The 18275-nt window shown below is 32.0% G+C and overlaps 1 protein-coding gene across 4 annotated transcripts; it reads right to left on the bottom strand.

Moving 5' to 3' along the window:
* Positions 1-1907: 1907 nt before the first annotated feature.
* LOC127851332 (heat shock 70 kDa protein 12A-like) lies at positions 1908-16805 on the bottom strand. 4 transcript variants are annotated; one of them, XM_052385042.1, is made up of 12 exons: positions 16650-16777; positions 14672-14787; positions 11264-11322; positions 10888-10994; positions 7957-8107; positions 7520-7668; positions 7205-7284; positions 6690-6828; positions 6354-6501; positions 4270-4404; positions 3887-4092; positions 1908-3665 (listed from the first exon to the last, which is right to left on the bottom strand). In XM_052385042.1, exons 4-12 carry the CDS (start codon positions 10924-10926, stop codon positions 2955-2957), a joined length of 1758 nt encoding a protein of 585 aa, XP_052241002.1. In that variant the 5' UTR covers positions 10927-10994; positions 11264-11322; positions 14672-14787; positions 16650-16777; the 3' UTR covers positions 1908-2954. The 4 variants fall into 4 exon arrangements, with proteins under 4 accessions (XP_052241002.1, XP_052241003.1, XP_052241001.1 ...); XM_052385043.1 differs by lacking the exon at positions 11264-11322; XM_052385041.1 differs by lacking the exon at positions 14672-14787 and having other exon boundaries at positions 16650-16721.
* Positions 16806-18275: the final 1470 nt, after the last annotated feature.

The following is an 18275-nucleotide window of genomic DNA, read 5'->3' as shown; positions in this document are numbered from 1 at the left end:
CTGGTAGTTCGTTGTGCTGTTAATGGTTGAAGTGATATGTGTATAAATTGAACATTTAAAATCAAACTAGTACACAGTATGAATGAAACAAACTATTTTAACTGGGGTTTTAACTGCAGATATATGGTGGTAAGGTGTAACATCCTAACTTATCATCATTCATATGTGATTGCCTTTGTGTTATTTCACTATAGGGGATCCGTTTTATCAACATTTAAAAGAAAACACATGAGTAGCGTATTCCATTGTTTATGTAACATGGATATACACCAAGTTTTTTGTTTGTAGCGTTCAATGCTTGTATTGTTTTTTTTATGTTTTTATAGCGAACAATAAGTGCTCGAACAAGTACTTAAAAGAAAAAGAAGGTAGTTATTTGTTGCGGTCGATTATCGATTTCAAGATATTTTGGGGGCGATTGCATTCTGCAATTCGCCCCATAGGTAACATAATATTCTTATACCAAAGAATGTAGTTCGTTACTGCATTTAACCACTTTGCATTCAGATTCTGCATTCGCAAACAACATAGCTCCGATGAGCGCGTTCCATCCATGGCAACGTCTTTTCACTGTGGCATTAGCATCCGAGTAACACGCAGTCCTCGTGGAAATGTATACAGCGACGAAAAATCAATACTGAACTATCTATACTTAACCGATACAGCGCATTTGTGTTCTTTCGTTTTAAGAAATCAACTGCGTTCGCGATATGGGATACACAATTTAATTACCACGCGCTAAATTTGTTACTATCAAAGTAAACATCTAAATGTTTTCTGCGCTACAAAGTTTTTATATGACAATTCGCCCGTGCTTTTCATGCCAGTTTTGAACTTTACACACGAAATACCGGTTATGATTGTCACATTCACAGCAGCTAGTTAATTTGCGTTAATGTTTTCCAAGTAATCAAAACAATCTCGTATATGTCCGTCCTAACAGCAGAACATTATCAACATTTATTTTTTGTTCCCATAAAGTTGCTATATGACCTGCACTGCGTCGGTGTGACTTAAAATCCAGCAAATAATTTAATTGAATATATATATATATATATATATATATATATATATATATATAGATATATATATATATATATATATATATATATATATATATATATATATATATATATATATATATATATATATATATATATATACATGATGTATAGAAACCTTATAACACCGTTTGTCTTCGCGAAATCTCAGATACATATAACACTTAGTCGGAGTAAAAACCTAGGTCACCAGTTCAAATGATAATAATCAACATTGTATGCACAAACGTTTCGCAGTTATGAATTGGCATGTACGACAATGAATTGTTTTAAAAAGCAGCATTTACTTTTAACCCCAATAGCTAAATCATATATTATGTTGACAGCCTGTTAACCTTCCTTAATTCAATCTGTTTTATTCAACAAAGGTGGTTGGTTGGCATCACGGTGTATAGTGTTTTTGCGACCACAAAATTTGAGCAAAATCGCCCCACCAGTACTTTCAGTACTTTGATTTAATTGGTTACAAGTACATGTGTGCTTTCATATTAGATTTCGATTAATGCTGAGGTATATAACGTCCTAATCGTATTGCGTTTAACATCAAGATTGTTAAATGTATTAATCATTATCTCCTGTCACGTGTGCAGATATAATACTCATTCGTGTTGATTAACATTCTCTGACTTTGGCTGTTAGCGTGTCGGAAGGTATTATGTGTGTTTTTGTGCAAAGAACTGTAGGCTTTATAATTAGTTTTGCTATTCCTTATTATACGTAATTGCTCTGTTCTAAATTAGGAATCCGACCTTTTTAGTCATACGGAGATATGATCATATGATCTGATTTTTGTTGTAATTTTCGGCATACCATACATATTTTTCTAATTATTACTCATACATCAGAGTTGTTATATTATATTTATAGAAAAGCTACCAGCGATAATTTTAATTCAAAATACAAATAGCACACAAACACAAATCAGCATGACTAAAACACAACAAACTAGTACATAGCAAAACATAAAACATAAGTATCGTTCGTACTATAAGAGTACCCTCAGTGACTAATTATCTGTCAAATAAAGCATTGATAATAAAAAAACTTTTCACATGAATATATAGGAAAATATAATCATAGGCATACTAATCATAACAAAACAAATAAACATGTACACATTACTTAATTTGAATGAAATTCGCTCAATATGAAAATAAGACTTTAAAACAAGCTCTTTATATTATACATTTTTATTCTGATTTCTATATTATTTTGTATGAAAGTTGTGTTTAAATTCTAAATTAAGATACACAAACAGTAAATGAAAATCCCTTCTTAGTTTGATGAATAATAAACCATAATTATCAACTTTATCATTTTATGAATATAATAGATTACAAGAACAGAAGGGATATTTCTTCCAGTCAAGCTGCACTTTGCACAAATCAGCTTAATACGGCGAACAGAGACATATAAAACATAACCTGTTTATATCTCATTAATGTTTATTATGATGATTGTCTTCCAAAAAAGGAAGTTAAAGTTATCCTGCCTTAATTAACGTCTTTAATGCAGGCTATTGCAAATTTATTTGAACAAATCAGGAACTGTAATCCATGAGTTAACGTTATTTTTTTACGATTGTGTTGCAGATTTTGACATACTTAAACGATTACAATTTGGTTGATCATACCACATTTTGGCTAATGCATAACGTAAAATGTGTTCCGCTTTAAATTTTGAAAGCTGAGTAATTTTATATCAGTTAATTTCAGCGAATATAGATTCGTGTGTTTCATTTAGAGTACATTTAGATAAAATAAATATATGCATGTCTTCCGAACGAATCGTATTCCTCATACAGTCTTAATGGAGAATCGATTCAAACACAAACAATGTTACAATAAAATGCTACTACTGTATGTTAGGATAAACTTAAACGGGCGCATATAGTCACGTAAGAAAGTCAACGACTGTGCGTGTTATTTTTCTTGTGGATTCTTCTTCAAATTCGAGCATTATCTCTGTGCCGCCCAAATATAACCTAACTAAAACCCCTCGGTCCAAACCGCTTCCGGAAAGCGGAATCACAACACACCCTACCTTTTTGCATCCATGATCTGTGACATACTTAACATCTTTCTCAGTTGTGATATAAAGTTCAAATTTGACTTCACTCTGATCAACATAACATGGATGATAAGTGTATTGGTACTGTGTTTCACCAACAGATAGTGATTGGCCTGCCTCAACGAACACATCAAATATGTCGACACACATGTCACCGTCATCCGTTTCTATAAGCTTTTCCAATGGATGCTTTTCTCTATCAAATAATTCACTTACATCAGTACCATACGTGTACTTGGAAACTCGTTTTGTTATCGAGGTCGGACAGTGTCCAAATATAACTGCACCTTTAAGAACCGCGATACCGGGATCTTTTGGAATGATCACTGTCATTCTTGGGAATTTCTTCTCAATGGTCTCAATAAGAAAAGGCGACTCCGAGTATCCGCCCACCATAAGGATGGTTTCAATACTTGTGGTATCAATTTCATGCAATAATTGTTTTAGATGCAGCACGATATTGTCAACCGACTTCTTAAAGAATGATCGAAAAATGCTGACATCCAAACGAAACTTGTCGCCTGTTACCGTTGCCTACAATATTGGAATTACATGCTTTTATGATGTATGATAATACATGTATATACACTTGTTGGAAAACTGACAACAGATTCTTGTTAAAAGTTTTCGCATTTATGTTTTGAATTGGAAATAATAATTACAAACAAAAATTTCTGATTGTTTGTTCGATTCAAATTCAAATAACGAATTGATCAATGATTTGTGTTTAAAAAAATACATCGAACGAAACCTACCATATTTGCGTAACGCGAAGACTGTAATATCTGCTCAATTGTTTCGCCCTTGTTTTTCACCAGCTCAATGAGAGACAATGGAAGTCTAATCGTCACAAGTCCAGGACTTTTCGAATCCGTATTTCTTTTCTTTATCTCGAAATCCCGGAGCAGATATAAGTAGTCTTCTATATTTTTCTCCTTAAAATGCTGTATTATGTCTTTTCCTTTGAACATATTTTGACTTTTATATGTAATGTTTTAATGCATCATTTTAATGCATGTTAAATTATAATTTTTCTTTTTCTTTAATTATGTTAGGTGTTCAGTGCAGAATACTTTTATTAAGAATGATTCTATTTAATAAAGCGGGATTTATGTTTCCCTTCAAAAAGATGTTTTACCTGTCATGTTTGCTATAAAGTCCATAAAACCCTTGTCCACCTCTGTTCCACCCCAGGCACCACCAGAAGCTTTGTAGAGTTCTTTCAGTTGTCCACCGATACCAACTTCATGTACTGTTATGTCAATAGTTCCGCCTGTACAATACATCAGACTGGATTTGAGCAAAAGGTATGAACATCAGCACATAATTGATCTTACCACATATTTTAGAAAAAGGGTTCAATATGGAATTAATATTTACGATTTTCACAGTTCCTTCAATATAATTCTGATTCTACTTAATTGAATGTGTATGTGTACTGCTCAGTTTTTTAACATGATAGAAGAATGTTTTGTAAAATGTATAAAAATGTGTGGCATTATTACGCATGCTATCGTATTGATGCATTTTCCACGGGAAACGTTAAAGTTAGATTGGACTTAAATGAAATAACACAATCATGCAAAAACGGAAAAAAGCAAACTGATCCGATTTCTGTTTGGGGAAACATGCACTAGTTAATAAGTGAGTCCTCTCGCCGTGTAACATAATCACAAAATTAGTACACTAGGTTTTGAAAATGTGTATAAAAGCACATATGATCAGTTAACGGAATACAGTAGATTAGACGTACAAAATAGAACTAATACCTTGAATATACCATCCCTGTATTAATCATAAATAGTTTGAACATTCTATTGTGGAAAACCCGTGTTGTCATGTTTAGGCCAACGATCGTGGCTAATTATCCCCACGTTTTAAAAGCGTGGGATAGTGTATTGATCTCCATCTTTCTGTCCTTCCGTTCGGCAACTATCTTCTCCTACACTATACCACTAGAACCTTGAAACTTACACACATGGTAGCTATGAGCGTATGTGCGACGTTGAGGGCGACGGAATTTTGAACCGACCCCTAGGTCAAAAATTATGGGTAACAACATGCGACGCACATGATAATAAATTTTGACCCAGAGGTAAGATCAAAATTCCAAATAGTGCACCGTCGCACATATGCTCATAGCTACCATGAGTGTAAGTTTCAAAGTTTTAGTGCTAATAGTGTAGGAGAAGATAGTGGCCGACCACCCCACCCAAAATTTTGTTTTAACATAACTTCTTCATTTATTTACCAATTGACTTCAAATTAATACTGAGCATCTCTTGACAACACAGTCTATCTCGACCATCCATGTCCACATTACCCATCCCAGCGCCATCGATAAAGGTAAAGGCAGCTTGGTTCCCGTCCTCTTTCAAATTTATCGAGAGGTCCAGGGGTACTACTTCCCCGTAGGCCAAATTTTTTTTCGCACTCAAAATTGTTCGTACCCATTTTTTCTTACCATTTTTTTTCGTACCCAAACGTATTTTCGTATCCAAACTTTTTCGTTCCCAAATTTGTTTCGTACCTAATTATTTCCTACCCAATTTTTTTTTGTACCCAAATTTTGGGTCGTACCCAAAATAAAATTTCGAACGCACATTTTGTTCGTACGCATTTTTTTTTCGTATCCAATTCTTAGTCGTTCCCAATTTTTTGTCGTACCCAAACTATATTTTCTACCCAAATTTTTTTCCCACGCAAATTTTATTTCGTACCCACATTTTTTTCGTTCCAAATTTTTTTTGTTCGCAAATTTGTGTTCGTACCCAATTTTTGTCGTATCCAAAAAAAATTCGTAACTAAATTTTTTTTTCGTACCCAAATTTTTGCTTGGCATATTTTTTTCGTACCAATTTTTTTTTGTTCCCAAATGTTTGTTTTAAACTAACTTCTTCATTTATTCACCAACTGACTTCAAATTAGTACTCAACATCTCTTATGACAACACGGTCTATCTCAACCATCCATGTCCACATTACCCACCCCGGGACCCCACTTACATAGACCATGCCCGACCGAAATTGCGTTTTAAGATAACATCTATGCGGCGTGGGGATACGCGTCGGCCTCTGCCGCGCCACTTCATGTTACAAATTATACCCGATCGTGATATATTACGTCTGAATGTCATGGTACATTTCAATTATGCCATGATAAAATATAATTAATTTTATATTGAAACTAAATAATTTAAAAAGAAATATTATATCTAATTACCTCCTGCATCAAGTACGATATACTTTTTGCCCAACTGAAATGATGAGATGCCGCAACCCTCATCAGCCTCAATTTTGATATGTCTGCAATATATCGATGCCACCTCGGGTTCTAAGGCGATGGACAGTTTTTCACTGGAAATCCCAGCCTTTATGACGAACAGACGATGTCAATAACGGTAAAATTATTCAAGTATGAATATGACATTTGCTTCGATTTTCATTTGTATGATGTTTGTTTAGAGTTAAAACTTAGATTACCATATTTGTACATGTATATGTTTATTGTAAATTAGTGTATGTGTGCGTATAGGCTACAAGTTCGTTCGCGACATACCTGTTGAGCTGCGAGTCTCATGAAATGCTTTGAAGCATCGTCCCAAATAGCAGGAACTGTGAGAACCCAGTGAATGTCTTCAGGAGTTATGGCAGAAACTTGTCTTGAAGCCATACTTTCCAAGTCGTCCTTCATGTATCTGTTAAAACAATTATAGGTACAATCAGCTAATGATCACAAACATTAATTTGGTTGTGTATACATCTTTACATATTTACCATCATAAAATAAAAGTAACATGAAGAGAACGTGCTTCGACGCTTCCCAATCAGGATATAACATTGCATGCAAAATAGTCTTAAGCAGTTCGGTTGGATGCCATGTACGTAACATTGGTACCGAAGCTCTTTACAAACGTTACTTAAATGTTAGCCATTATTTACTTCAAAAAAGCCAAGACAAAAAATGTAATAGAAGGTTCAGTATTGTACATATGTATGATGCATCCAAAAACAAAACAAGACAAACATGGATAATTTTTTATCCTATGCACCGTAATGCATTTGTTTTCGCACCTGATGGACAGGGAGAACACGGTTAAGACCGGGAGGCTTTTACCATTCTCGTCATCCAACATCGTATCTTTATGTATCTCCTAAAGATAACATAATCACTTCTATAATTTGAAGCCATACTAAAACGGATTGAAATAGTTAAATATGATGTACAGCAAATAGATCTGCACTTAAAATGAAAATACATGACATACACAATAATCGTAACAATCGTTTACTGAGACATTAACTCTACTTGGCATGACACAACAAAATGACATACATTATTTTGCAAAAGCGCGTCATTTAAAATGAACAAATAGATCGCTTACGTACCTTCTCCCAAAGTAACATTTTGAACCTCTGAAAGAAATACCAGTTTTTCTGCTCGCCTGTCTCACAGAGTTGACTATATCGCGTCTCAGCATCGTAACCAAATGCCTCTAAGGTTTTGCCGTCTGGCTGGATTAACACGCACGTTGGAGCTTAACAGCAACATGTCTTGAAATTATTCATGGTTACAAAAGATAAAAAAACAATAATCGATATAAATAAATTTTAAAAATACGACAATAATATATATATATCTCCAAACAGTATTCATATAAAGAACTTAGTGCTAGAGCAATATATGTTCTCCTGTTTGTGAAGCTCAAGTTCCACTGTGTCAAGAATAATAATATTTCTGTTTTCAAAGTACAGAAAACGTTTGAAAAGAAAAAATAATAAAAAATTATACAATTTCAGATATTTGAAACAATTAAATGTTGAACCTTTCAAGGATTGTAGCTGACCACCTGCCCATGTTTTAGCCGAAATGTTACACGGGTCTGTTTCGAACTGATTTTTAAATGAAAAGGCGTATCCAGAATACGTTGTTCCAAAGTCTATGGCCGCTACCAACAGATGTCCACCTTCATTTTTCTGATTGAAAATGAAAAAACACTACTTATTAAATAAATACACGTTGTCGTTCATTCCTTTTAGCGCGGTATATGAATTCACATTTAAATATAGAATTTATATGTTTTGGTTATTACTTCTCAAATACTTGTGTTATTAGCAGAACATATAAATTCTATATTTAACTGTGAATTCATATACCGGTGCTTTAAGTTGGCTAACAGTTCTATAAGATTATAATGATACATTGAGGTATGAGATTTTAGTTATCGCCAATGGGATTAAACGTTTTTATTTCTGTTCGAAAATACAATAAAAACACAAACTTAAAAATACAATAAATGTATTAGAAATGGATTGAAACGAAAGATCTAAGGCTTGTAAAGTTTCACGCCTATAGGTAATACTTTCAAATATAAATGACTATCTTTTAAGCACAATATTATATGGTTTATGTCAGACATAGAAAAATGAGCAATACACATGTATTGTTATAAAATAATAAAGGATTAAGGATTGTTGGTACAAGGGCTAGAAAATCAGCAACTAGAACATCAACAACTACTTATGAATCAGTTGCTAACGGATTGTTCTGAATACCGCTAGGACTCACTGATAATTGAAGGACACGTTGACAAGTTTAGAGTGTTCATTCTCCGGAAAGTAAATCGTGTATTAACGAAAGGAATGGCATAAGTATTTACATCGCCTTTTATTCCGAAGATACTGCAGAAATAATAATGTTCAATAATAGTTTGTTTTCGAATAACAAACGGTCAGGGGTATAGATTCGTAAGAATGAGATAAAGAATGAAAGTACAATAACTGTAACTATGGAAATTTCAATGTAAACACATTCTTGTTCACGCTTCATCCGGACCCAGTTACGCTTTTGTAACAGTCTCCGGTTCACTGGTTTAAAGAAGCTTTTTATAACAGACAATTTATATAAGTTTCAAAATAAGAATACGAGGAAAGCATCATATAGTTAAAAACGTTCATAAAAACTGTTATTTATGTTTTTCATCGATTTATGGGTACCTTTCTTATACATTTTTTCATTTGTCGTTAAAAACTATTCTTAGCTCCAATCATGATTTTATAAACTAATGAAAAATTCTACAGTTTAGGGAACGTTTTATTAAGTACTTAACAAAATTGAATAATAACTCATATCTTCTTTGAAAACGGTGGCATCATACGTAAGGAATATATGGTTTATTTGCAGTTGGTCTGTATACAGAATTTAAAAAGATTTTGTTCAGCTTTAGATAAGGTACATATTCATGATGTTGATTTACTAATAACTGTAAGAAGAATGAAAATAATATCATAATGAAGACCTATTATTTAAAGTCATATTAATGTGCATGTACTTCAAAAATAAATCGTTTTTTTTTATTAACTGATACGGGAAGAGTTTTATAAGAGTTTTATAAGACTGGTTTTATCATTATAACATTTAAGCAATACAGTTCCTTCATATATAATTTCTTAAATATTCAATGATTAACAGTCAAAAACTAAGAAAAGTCTTAAATTTAATGAAAATGATTATATATTGTAAATAAAGTTATACAATTTTACAATTATGTTTAATGTAAAAATTAGAAGTCATAAAATAATTATCCAATTATTCTTCTCATGTTCATCTCATTTAGTAAATCAGTGCCGTATTGTCTATGATACTTTTAAAACCAAACATCGCAGAGAGACTAACACTAAAAACTACAAATCTACACTTAAATTTACAGGCGTAGAAACAGGTTCGAAAACTCTTAGCATCATGATACTTAGGCGTTTTGTGACACGTCTGATTCGCAATTATTTAATTGCAGACTATGTACATTTAAAACAATTGAATTGAATTGAATATATGTGTACCAGAGAAGCTCAAATATTTACAGTCATATTGAAACACCAGAAAAAAATCACCATGAGATACCTATTGTTTTCTATCAACTGGACTTAAATTGAAGGCAAGTTACCAAATGTTAAGTGCAGGGGCAATACATTTTTCATATCATTTTTCCATAAATCAGATATACACTACTTTGAGCAGTATCATTGTTTAATATAATTTCCCTGCTAATTAACTTTTTATTGCTTTAGGATTTATCATTTCCGAACGCAAATTCCTGCATTGGCAATCGCATTAAAGGTTTACAAGAGCGATCAAATAAATTAACCGTAAAACATCAAAGACATATATAACGTGTTGTTTTTGTTATGATTACTTTAATACAGTTCTATCAGAAAGGAGTAAGCCTAATGAGCAGAATACCTTCTGATTACCCTGAACCTGCTTTAAACGGAACAATTTAATTGTTATTCATCTAGCTTGTCACGCAATAATGTGGGTCAAATTAAATATCTCAATTGTTGAAAGAATAATACAATCCTTTCATGAATAAATTGCATTGTTATCTTCTTGAAGGAAAAATGTTTACAATGTATGTACATGTATAATGTTTTGTTTTTAGTGATATAAAAATATATATAAAAAATAAATAAAAAATCCTTTCATGATATAACATAGCGGTAATTTTAAATCAATGTGTCAAAATATATAATATATGCTTAAAAATGTTATTTACTTTATTTCATCCCCTTATATTAACATTTGTTAAAATAATTAACCAACAATGAAACATTTCCGTTTGAACCTGAATATGTTGTTCGTTTGGATTCTTAAAATTTAGTAACCAATGAAGATGTCGTTCAACTTGTCTGGTTAATGCATTATCTCAAACCTTGTCAAAAGTGATCAGCAGAACCTATAAAGAACAAAAATACAATACCTTATCAGTGTCAAGTGTTTTTGACGAGTTTTTCCCCATCTTTTAGTGTTCATGGAGCATGTCCGTTAATGTTATGTAGCTATGCCGCCAACAACGTGTGTCAATCGCTTTGGTATGTATGAAAAGAAACAACAGCAAACCTTTCAGTTGTTTTTTATGCGCGAAACGTTAAAGACATATGTAACGTCAAATAAAATTACGATGTTTAAAAACTGTTATTACTGATGGTAGCAAAGCTAACAATGGAAAGTAATAAACTTAAGAATGACAACATGTGCTCTTAAAAACGGCATATGTTTTGTATCAAAAAAAGAAATAGGTTTCTTTGAAAGGCAAATAAATAAGATCCAAACAAATAAATAACTGATAAACTTACAAAACAACCGGTATGCATTAAATTCCGACCTTTCGTTGACGTTTTGACCCAAATGTATTCTGACATGAAATGATATTATGGATTATATTTAACTGTATTCACCAGTCACATGTCTGTTTACAATTATAACAGTTTTTTCAAAACTTCTTAAATCCTTTTGTAAGTCTGCATAGTCGTAAGCTTACGAATTATAGGTGTGTTATGTGGATAACCCAAATGCGAGTACATGTTGAAACATAGATGTTAATTGTAAATTATTATTTCAGAAAAATCAGGCTTCATGTAAACATAATTTTGAAATTTGTCTCTACAGTTTAATTATAAAAAACTGCCGCTCCATGGCGGTGGCCCTTATTTAAATAATGTCTGTGTGTAAGGCTTTGTTATACATTTTATGCTGTGTTGTATAGACAATTTTTAACATGCTTTGTATTTTCAAATATATATTTATATATTGGTTTGATTCTATAAGTTATTATAAGTAATTATTACGGCGTGATATTGTTATTAGTTAAACAAAAGTTGCAAATGCTGAAATTCGTGCCGCTATTTGTTGTTGGGTATGGCCACTTAACGGTAATTATTATGTATTTGTGCGTATGTTTATTAACGTAATGGTCATATTTCACAGCCTATCTATCGGAAGAGATATAAGTTTGCAATACACATCTGGAATTACTTGTCGCACGCGCTGAATCGCGCTTATGGGTGTTAGTAGGCCCGGCAATACTTTGCAAAAAGTATGTTATTTAAAGGGGCCATTTCACGTTTAGGTAAATTGACAAAACTGAAAAAAGTTGTTTCAGATTCGCAACTTTTCGTTTTTGTTATGATATTTGTGAGGAAACAGTAATACTGAACATTTACTATTCTCTTAAATAGCCATTATATACATCTTTTGACGATTTAAAAACCCGAAAATTATAAAGCGTTGCAACGCGAAACGATTAAATAATTAGAGAAGTTCTGTTGTTGTCGTTATATTTTGGGAAACTACGAAGATTGTCTATATAAAGTATAAAATACATCAGGCATTGTATTCGGAAGAATGGCCGAGTGGTCTAAGTGGTAGACAGTTTTACTCCAGGACTCCAGGGGTCAGTGGTTCGAGCTCTGCTGAGGGTTACCGTTTTTTCTTTTTTTAATTTTATTCTAGAATTTTAATAGAGCTTTTTGTATCCAATGTTTACATTTATCAATATAAAGCATTTAATAACAAACTTTAAAACATGCCAAAATCTGTGAAAATGCCCCTTTAAGTAAACAGAAACGCTTCAATTGAATAAAGCAAAGCAATAAGTAAACACCTTGTATTGTTTTTGTTGATAAAACGTGAACCAAGTCATATTATCTGAATTTCTTTTATGTAGAACCAACTCATAGCATCTGAATTTATTTTACGTATAACTTCGGTTAAAAGTGGTCAAGCGCAGGATCGAATTATGTTAAGACATACAATTATAAGTGTATAATTTCTGACATATGAAGGTAAGCTGGTGGTTAAGATTATTTTCAGATTAAATAACTAGTTTTTATTTTGCTTAATCATATTTTATTTGTATCTGACTGCAAAAATAATTGTTTTAAAATGTTGTACTGTTAAATGTGTCTATAATGTGTTTAATGTATAGACAAACACAAGTTCTTGAATTGAGTGATGGTCGATTGGAGGGCAAATCTGGTGAAAGCAACCGCTTTAATATTTCCTGAATTGCACGATGAATATATGAATGTTAAACTATTTCAGGCTATATGTCTACATCTTTTTAAATAAAGACGAGTTGTTCTTGATACTATTATTGGTTTAATGTCATCGTGTCTCAGAAAATTACGATTCTGGTTCTCTAGACAGAATACAATAATTCAGTAGTTAACCGGTAATTATATTAAACAATATCACAAATCAGTAGTTAAAGGGTAATTATATTCAATTGAACATATATTTTTTCTAATTTGAATCATGATGCTATGTGGTTTATCTGTATTGACATGTACATGTTTTTACAATTCTCTGAGAAGTCTGAGGTTTGGATCTCCGTCAAACTGATATTGTTTGACAATCGGTTCCAAGCTATTAAGACAGGATCACATTGCATTAAATTGTTTCTATTCTTCGAGTGAAGTAGAAGCTTCACTTTATGTATATTTAAAATTTATCGTATAAAGCACAATTATATAACCCAGGAGAATCCTATGAGAGCAGTCATTAAAAAATATTTTATTAAAAATAGTTTTACAATGGAAATGAAAGAATTCATAATTGCATGAGTGCCATACTCTATTACCACTGAAGTAATGAATATAATGGTATGACCATGCATATTGCTATTATCCAAATAATCCAAATGGTCCTGATCAATTTATTAATTTTGCTTCAATGTAGGCCTACATTGAGTATGAAAATGTATGTTCAACATATAAATCGTTGTTTATTATTTAATTATTAGATATAATGTAATGACTATCAATATATTAAAAAAAAAATTTTAAGCAAATCATCATATTTTACCGATAACCTTCATTGTAATTTTGCAATAATCTCTCCAAAATTATGCGGTGTTTTGCTTTGTCCGTCGTATTGAGATACATCATTGATAGCATCATATAGAAGTGCGAATGACGTCACCAACGGTCTCGTGTAAATACAAATGAATAGACGTGTAAATATCAGTGTACTTTTGGAAACTCACCGATAATTGACTTAGATCTAGTAAACGTACGTTGAAAAGAAAGGATAAAGGGACGGAAAATAAGGAAACTAAATGCTATGTAACTAAATTGCAGATGACGGATATTTGACCAGTGTACACAAGATCTTTGATAATGGATACTTTACTTGATTACGGCGAATCTTAGATAACTCCATTTCTTGGACTTGTGGGCATGTAATCGTAGATAACTGAATTTTGGATGTCTACTACTTCACTTATCAATCGTAGATTTCAAGCGGATAGCTAATATATAGATAACTGTGACCATCTACTGGTGGTAAACGAACGACTCAAATATATATGGTTGTATGTGTAGATAAACGATTTGACTTGAAAAACATTCTTTATAAACGTTCACGGACTTGATTAGTCGTATTGTGTTGTGATTAGAATTTGAAATGTTAAAGATCCATAAACACTGTCAAATAATATTATCCTATATCAAAACTTCCAACAATTTCAATAGAAATATCCTAAAACAAGTAGCATTAAAGCAAAACCTAGAATTAATTTTCCACTATTGTTCGTTCAACTTTAATCTTTAATCGATGCCGATGAAGAAAGGCACTATTAAATTCAAAATAAATGTAGAGTGTCTATAATTATATGCAAGAACTCTTAATGTTAAGGTAAAAATCCAGAACGTTTGTCTATGGTGAATAAGATACATAGTATATGTTTATAGAATGATGCTTACGTTTGTTTACTTATCGATTCCAGCTTGTGACGTACACAATTACTAGTATTTTACAAAAGTTTACAAGTAAACTGTTGATTAGTGTAATAAAAGTTGTAAAGTTGTCGTAACTGGATCTACAATGTTAAAACAAATATAAGCAACATATTTTGAGAGTTTTGAGTGTGTGCTGACGTATTTAAAAATGTGAATCGTGTTGATTTAAAAGTGGTTGTACATTAACAGACGGGGTTATCACGTGACAAACAAGATGGCGACGTCCATACCGAGGCAGGTAATTTTCGTCGTTTTATACCCTTTACTACTTGTATTATTATCTTTTATTCCGCTCACTTTCCAGCCATGTAAGAAAGAAAGTTACTGGATTTTTTTTTCGAAGTAATATTCGCTCTATATCTCGACTTTACTCGGTGCAAAATTTCTTAGCGAGATGACCTAATTAGGGCTCCACTAAGAAAATTTGCACCGAGTAAAGTCGAGATATAAAGCGAATTAAAATACCAAGTAAACGCTAATCACCTTCTTACTGATATGGCTGGAAAGTGAGCGTCATTTAAAAAATAAACAGAAGTAATAAAGGGTATAAAACGGCGAAAAATAACTGTCTCGAAATGGACGTCGACATCTTGTCTATCACGTGATTACCCCGTCTGATTATGACACGAACGGCATTGCTTAGTTTGTAACTGGAACGAAATTAAAGATGAATACCATTTTCTGTGTTTGAGGACAAGTTATACTATTTTATATAATATACTATTTTTAAACGTCCGTCGTTAAATAAATACAATGAATTGTTAAATTATAATAATAATGTGGCATTGACTAAACTGTCACTGTTTGTGAAGAAGTCTCTTTAACTATGGTATGTAATTTTAAATGCAAATATGTAATATGCGCACTGTACTTTTTGTACCCGTGTGCTTCTAATCTGTACTTATTAAAATACTTTGTTCATAACTTACTTTTTACCAAGTGTTCTTGCTTAAGCTAAATATACATATAAATATACCCTTATTACCACAGTTTGTGCCTGTTGCATTTGAATGTTTAAGTTTTGCCAAGTTTAAGTTGTATAAATACAGGGGGTTTTCTGCTATGTTAAAAAGGCCGTAAAACGGACCCGATCCCAAAGCAAACGGACATGATCCCAAACTGAAATTATTTATAAAAAATCCCAATTTCAAAAACAAAAATCTATTAAGTCTTATGATTATTAGACTCTTTATCTCAAGTTTGTTTTTTAAACATCCTACAAAATATATAACTATAATTTATATGATGTTTTCCCAAAATGGCAAGGAAAAGACTGTTGTGTCAATATGTGTTGTTAAAAATCTCACTTTGGTCCTTTTTGTCGATAAAAATTCCCAAAATTGCCACTTTCATCGATTAAAACAAATCCCAATTTGACCAGACTCCTTTGTCCAGAATGGCTAGAAAAAACCTGAAATACCGTATGTTATATGTAATTTGTAAAATGCTCATACGAATGTTTGTTTTATTAAACCATCAGAATGCCTGTTACGATCATACGTGTACATGTTAAGACGATGTACTTTGTGCAAGACTAAAATAAAATGTATGTCTGTCATCGCAATTTAAATAAATAAAAAAAATAAACATCCCATAAGTTGAACTTTTAATCACACTTGTGCGTAAAATTATCAAGAGCATCATAATTTATACTTTCTGATGAACGGTGAAATAAAGGTAATACATGTACATATATCTGACAAGACTTCAGGACAACACAAAACCACATTGTAAAGACTCTAAACCATCTTTATGTACTGCATCTCACAAAAAAAATAATAACATTCAATATAACAGCAAACATTTGTAAATTGGACTAGTATTTTCACATATGTGTATGCTGACAGATAGCCAAAAAGCATATTACAGTTCGTTGCAAAAATGAATGACTAATAAATTCAAAATGATAATGAACCAATTTTAATAGTTTATTAAAACTTACCAAATTTGCTATCTGAACGCAATCATATATCACACATAAGTGCCTTCTACATAAACATGTTTGAAACCAGCAAATTTTATTATGATAATAGATATCTATAAGATATACACAAAGGATATACCATTTAAGGTGATTTATCCGTTATGAAGATATAATTTATGATGAACGTTTATTTTGAAAAACTTTAATACCCCGTTCCTAAAAAAAATATTTTTAAAAGACCACTGTAGATTTAAATTAAAAGAAGCACTTCTATTAAGAACCCTTTCTTAAAGTTCTGTATAGGTAATAAAGATATACACACTCGAAAAGATCGATCTACTGAACACACGCGTGTTCTAAAACTGCATCATAGAAAATATACAAATGACGTTTTAAACGTATGTAATACCAAAGCGGATTATATTGATTGAATGTACAACACATGTTTTATCATTAGAAGGTTATGTGCAGTTATCAACCTTTAATACCATTACATTTTATCTTCGTTATCTGTGTCATTTTCCGATTGTATCTTCATTTATAATATATGTGGGTATAGCTCTCACGTGTATGTTTAGTCGCTGTTAAACTTGGCTTCTAACAAATTGCCTCCTATTACATGAATTTATAAAATTGAATATTTATGTGTAAGATTGCCTTGTACAATACTTATTCATACATGAGGTTTGTAACAGACTTCAATGCCGTCCCCAATCGGATGGTTTATTATCAGGAACGGGATTCCAATACGTTCCAACAACCAAGCTTTAATACTTGTTGTAATGGCAGGTTCCAGATTTAAGTTTTTAATTAATGTTTAACCACAGGTTTGGTATGAGAACAATTAACTGAAATAATGTCCATTTTCACCATGTGACCTTGTTTCCACAAACCCGTTTTCATCAACCTAGCCTTAGAACTTGTTGAATTGACACAGGATCTATTTTTTGTTCTCAGTTATTTCTATTTCTATAGCAAACACAATTTTGCCTTACGAAATAAACTAAACAAACATGCATATTAACCATATAATCCTCTACTAACAACTGAGTCTCATCAACATAGCTAAGTACCTTTCGAGTAATCGCAGGATGAATTTGGACGGACAGATCAACGAACGGATATCAAATACCGTTCATATTTCCCATATGTCCATCTGACCACGTACCAAGTTTCATCAACGTAGCTTAAGAACTGTACGAGTTATGACAATATCAAGATATTAGTTTTCAATTATTTATTTTACTATGTTACTATAGCAACCAGAACTTGCGACTAAAGATCACACTGAAATATGAGCGATTTTTCCAATGTGGTCCTCTATCCACATACCAAGTTGCTTCAACCCAGCTAAAGCACGTTTTTAGTTATCGCATGATCAATATTTTACTTTTGCATTATTTCCGTATCCTTAGCAATTACAATTTTCTATGAAAAAAAAAGACTGAATTAAGGAGCATATTCCCGATTTACTATTTCAATAAACATAGTAACAACTATTTTATTCTGACGAAAAAACTGAAATAATGTGCATTTTCCTCATATGGTCGTCTATTCACATACCAATATTTGTAAACTAAGCTCACGTATTTTTTTAAAGTCGCATGACAGACACACAGGCGGACAGAAAAAAAGACGAACAGG

This window comes from Dreissena polymorpha, chromosome 11, assembly GCF_020536995.1.
Source record: "Dreissena polymorpha isolate Duluth1 chromosome 11, UMN_Dpol_1.0, whole genome shotgun sequence".
In the NCBI taxonomy this organism is placed as follows: Eukaryota; Metazoa; Mollusca; class Bivalvia; order Myida; family Dreissenidae; genus Dreissena; species Dreissena polymorpha.
Note: the sequence above shows the minus strand (reverse complement) of the source record. Positions and strands in the feature narration are given on the sequence as shown.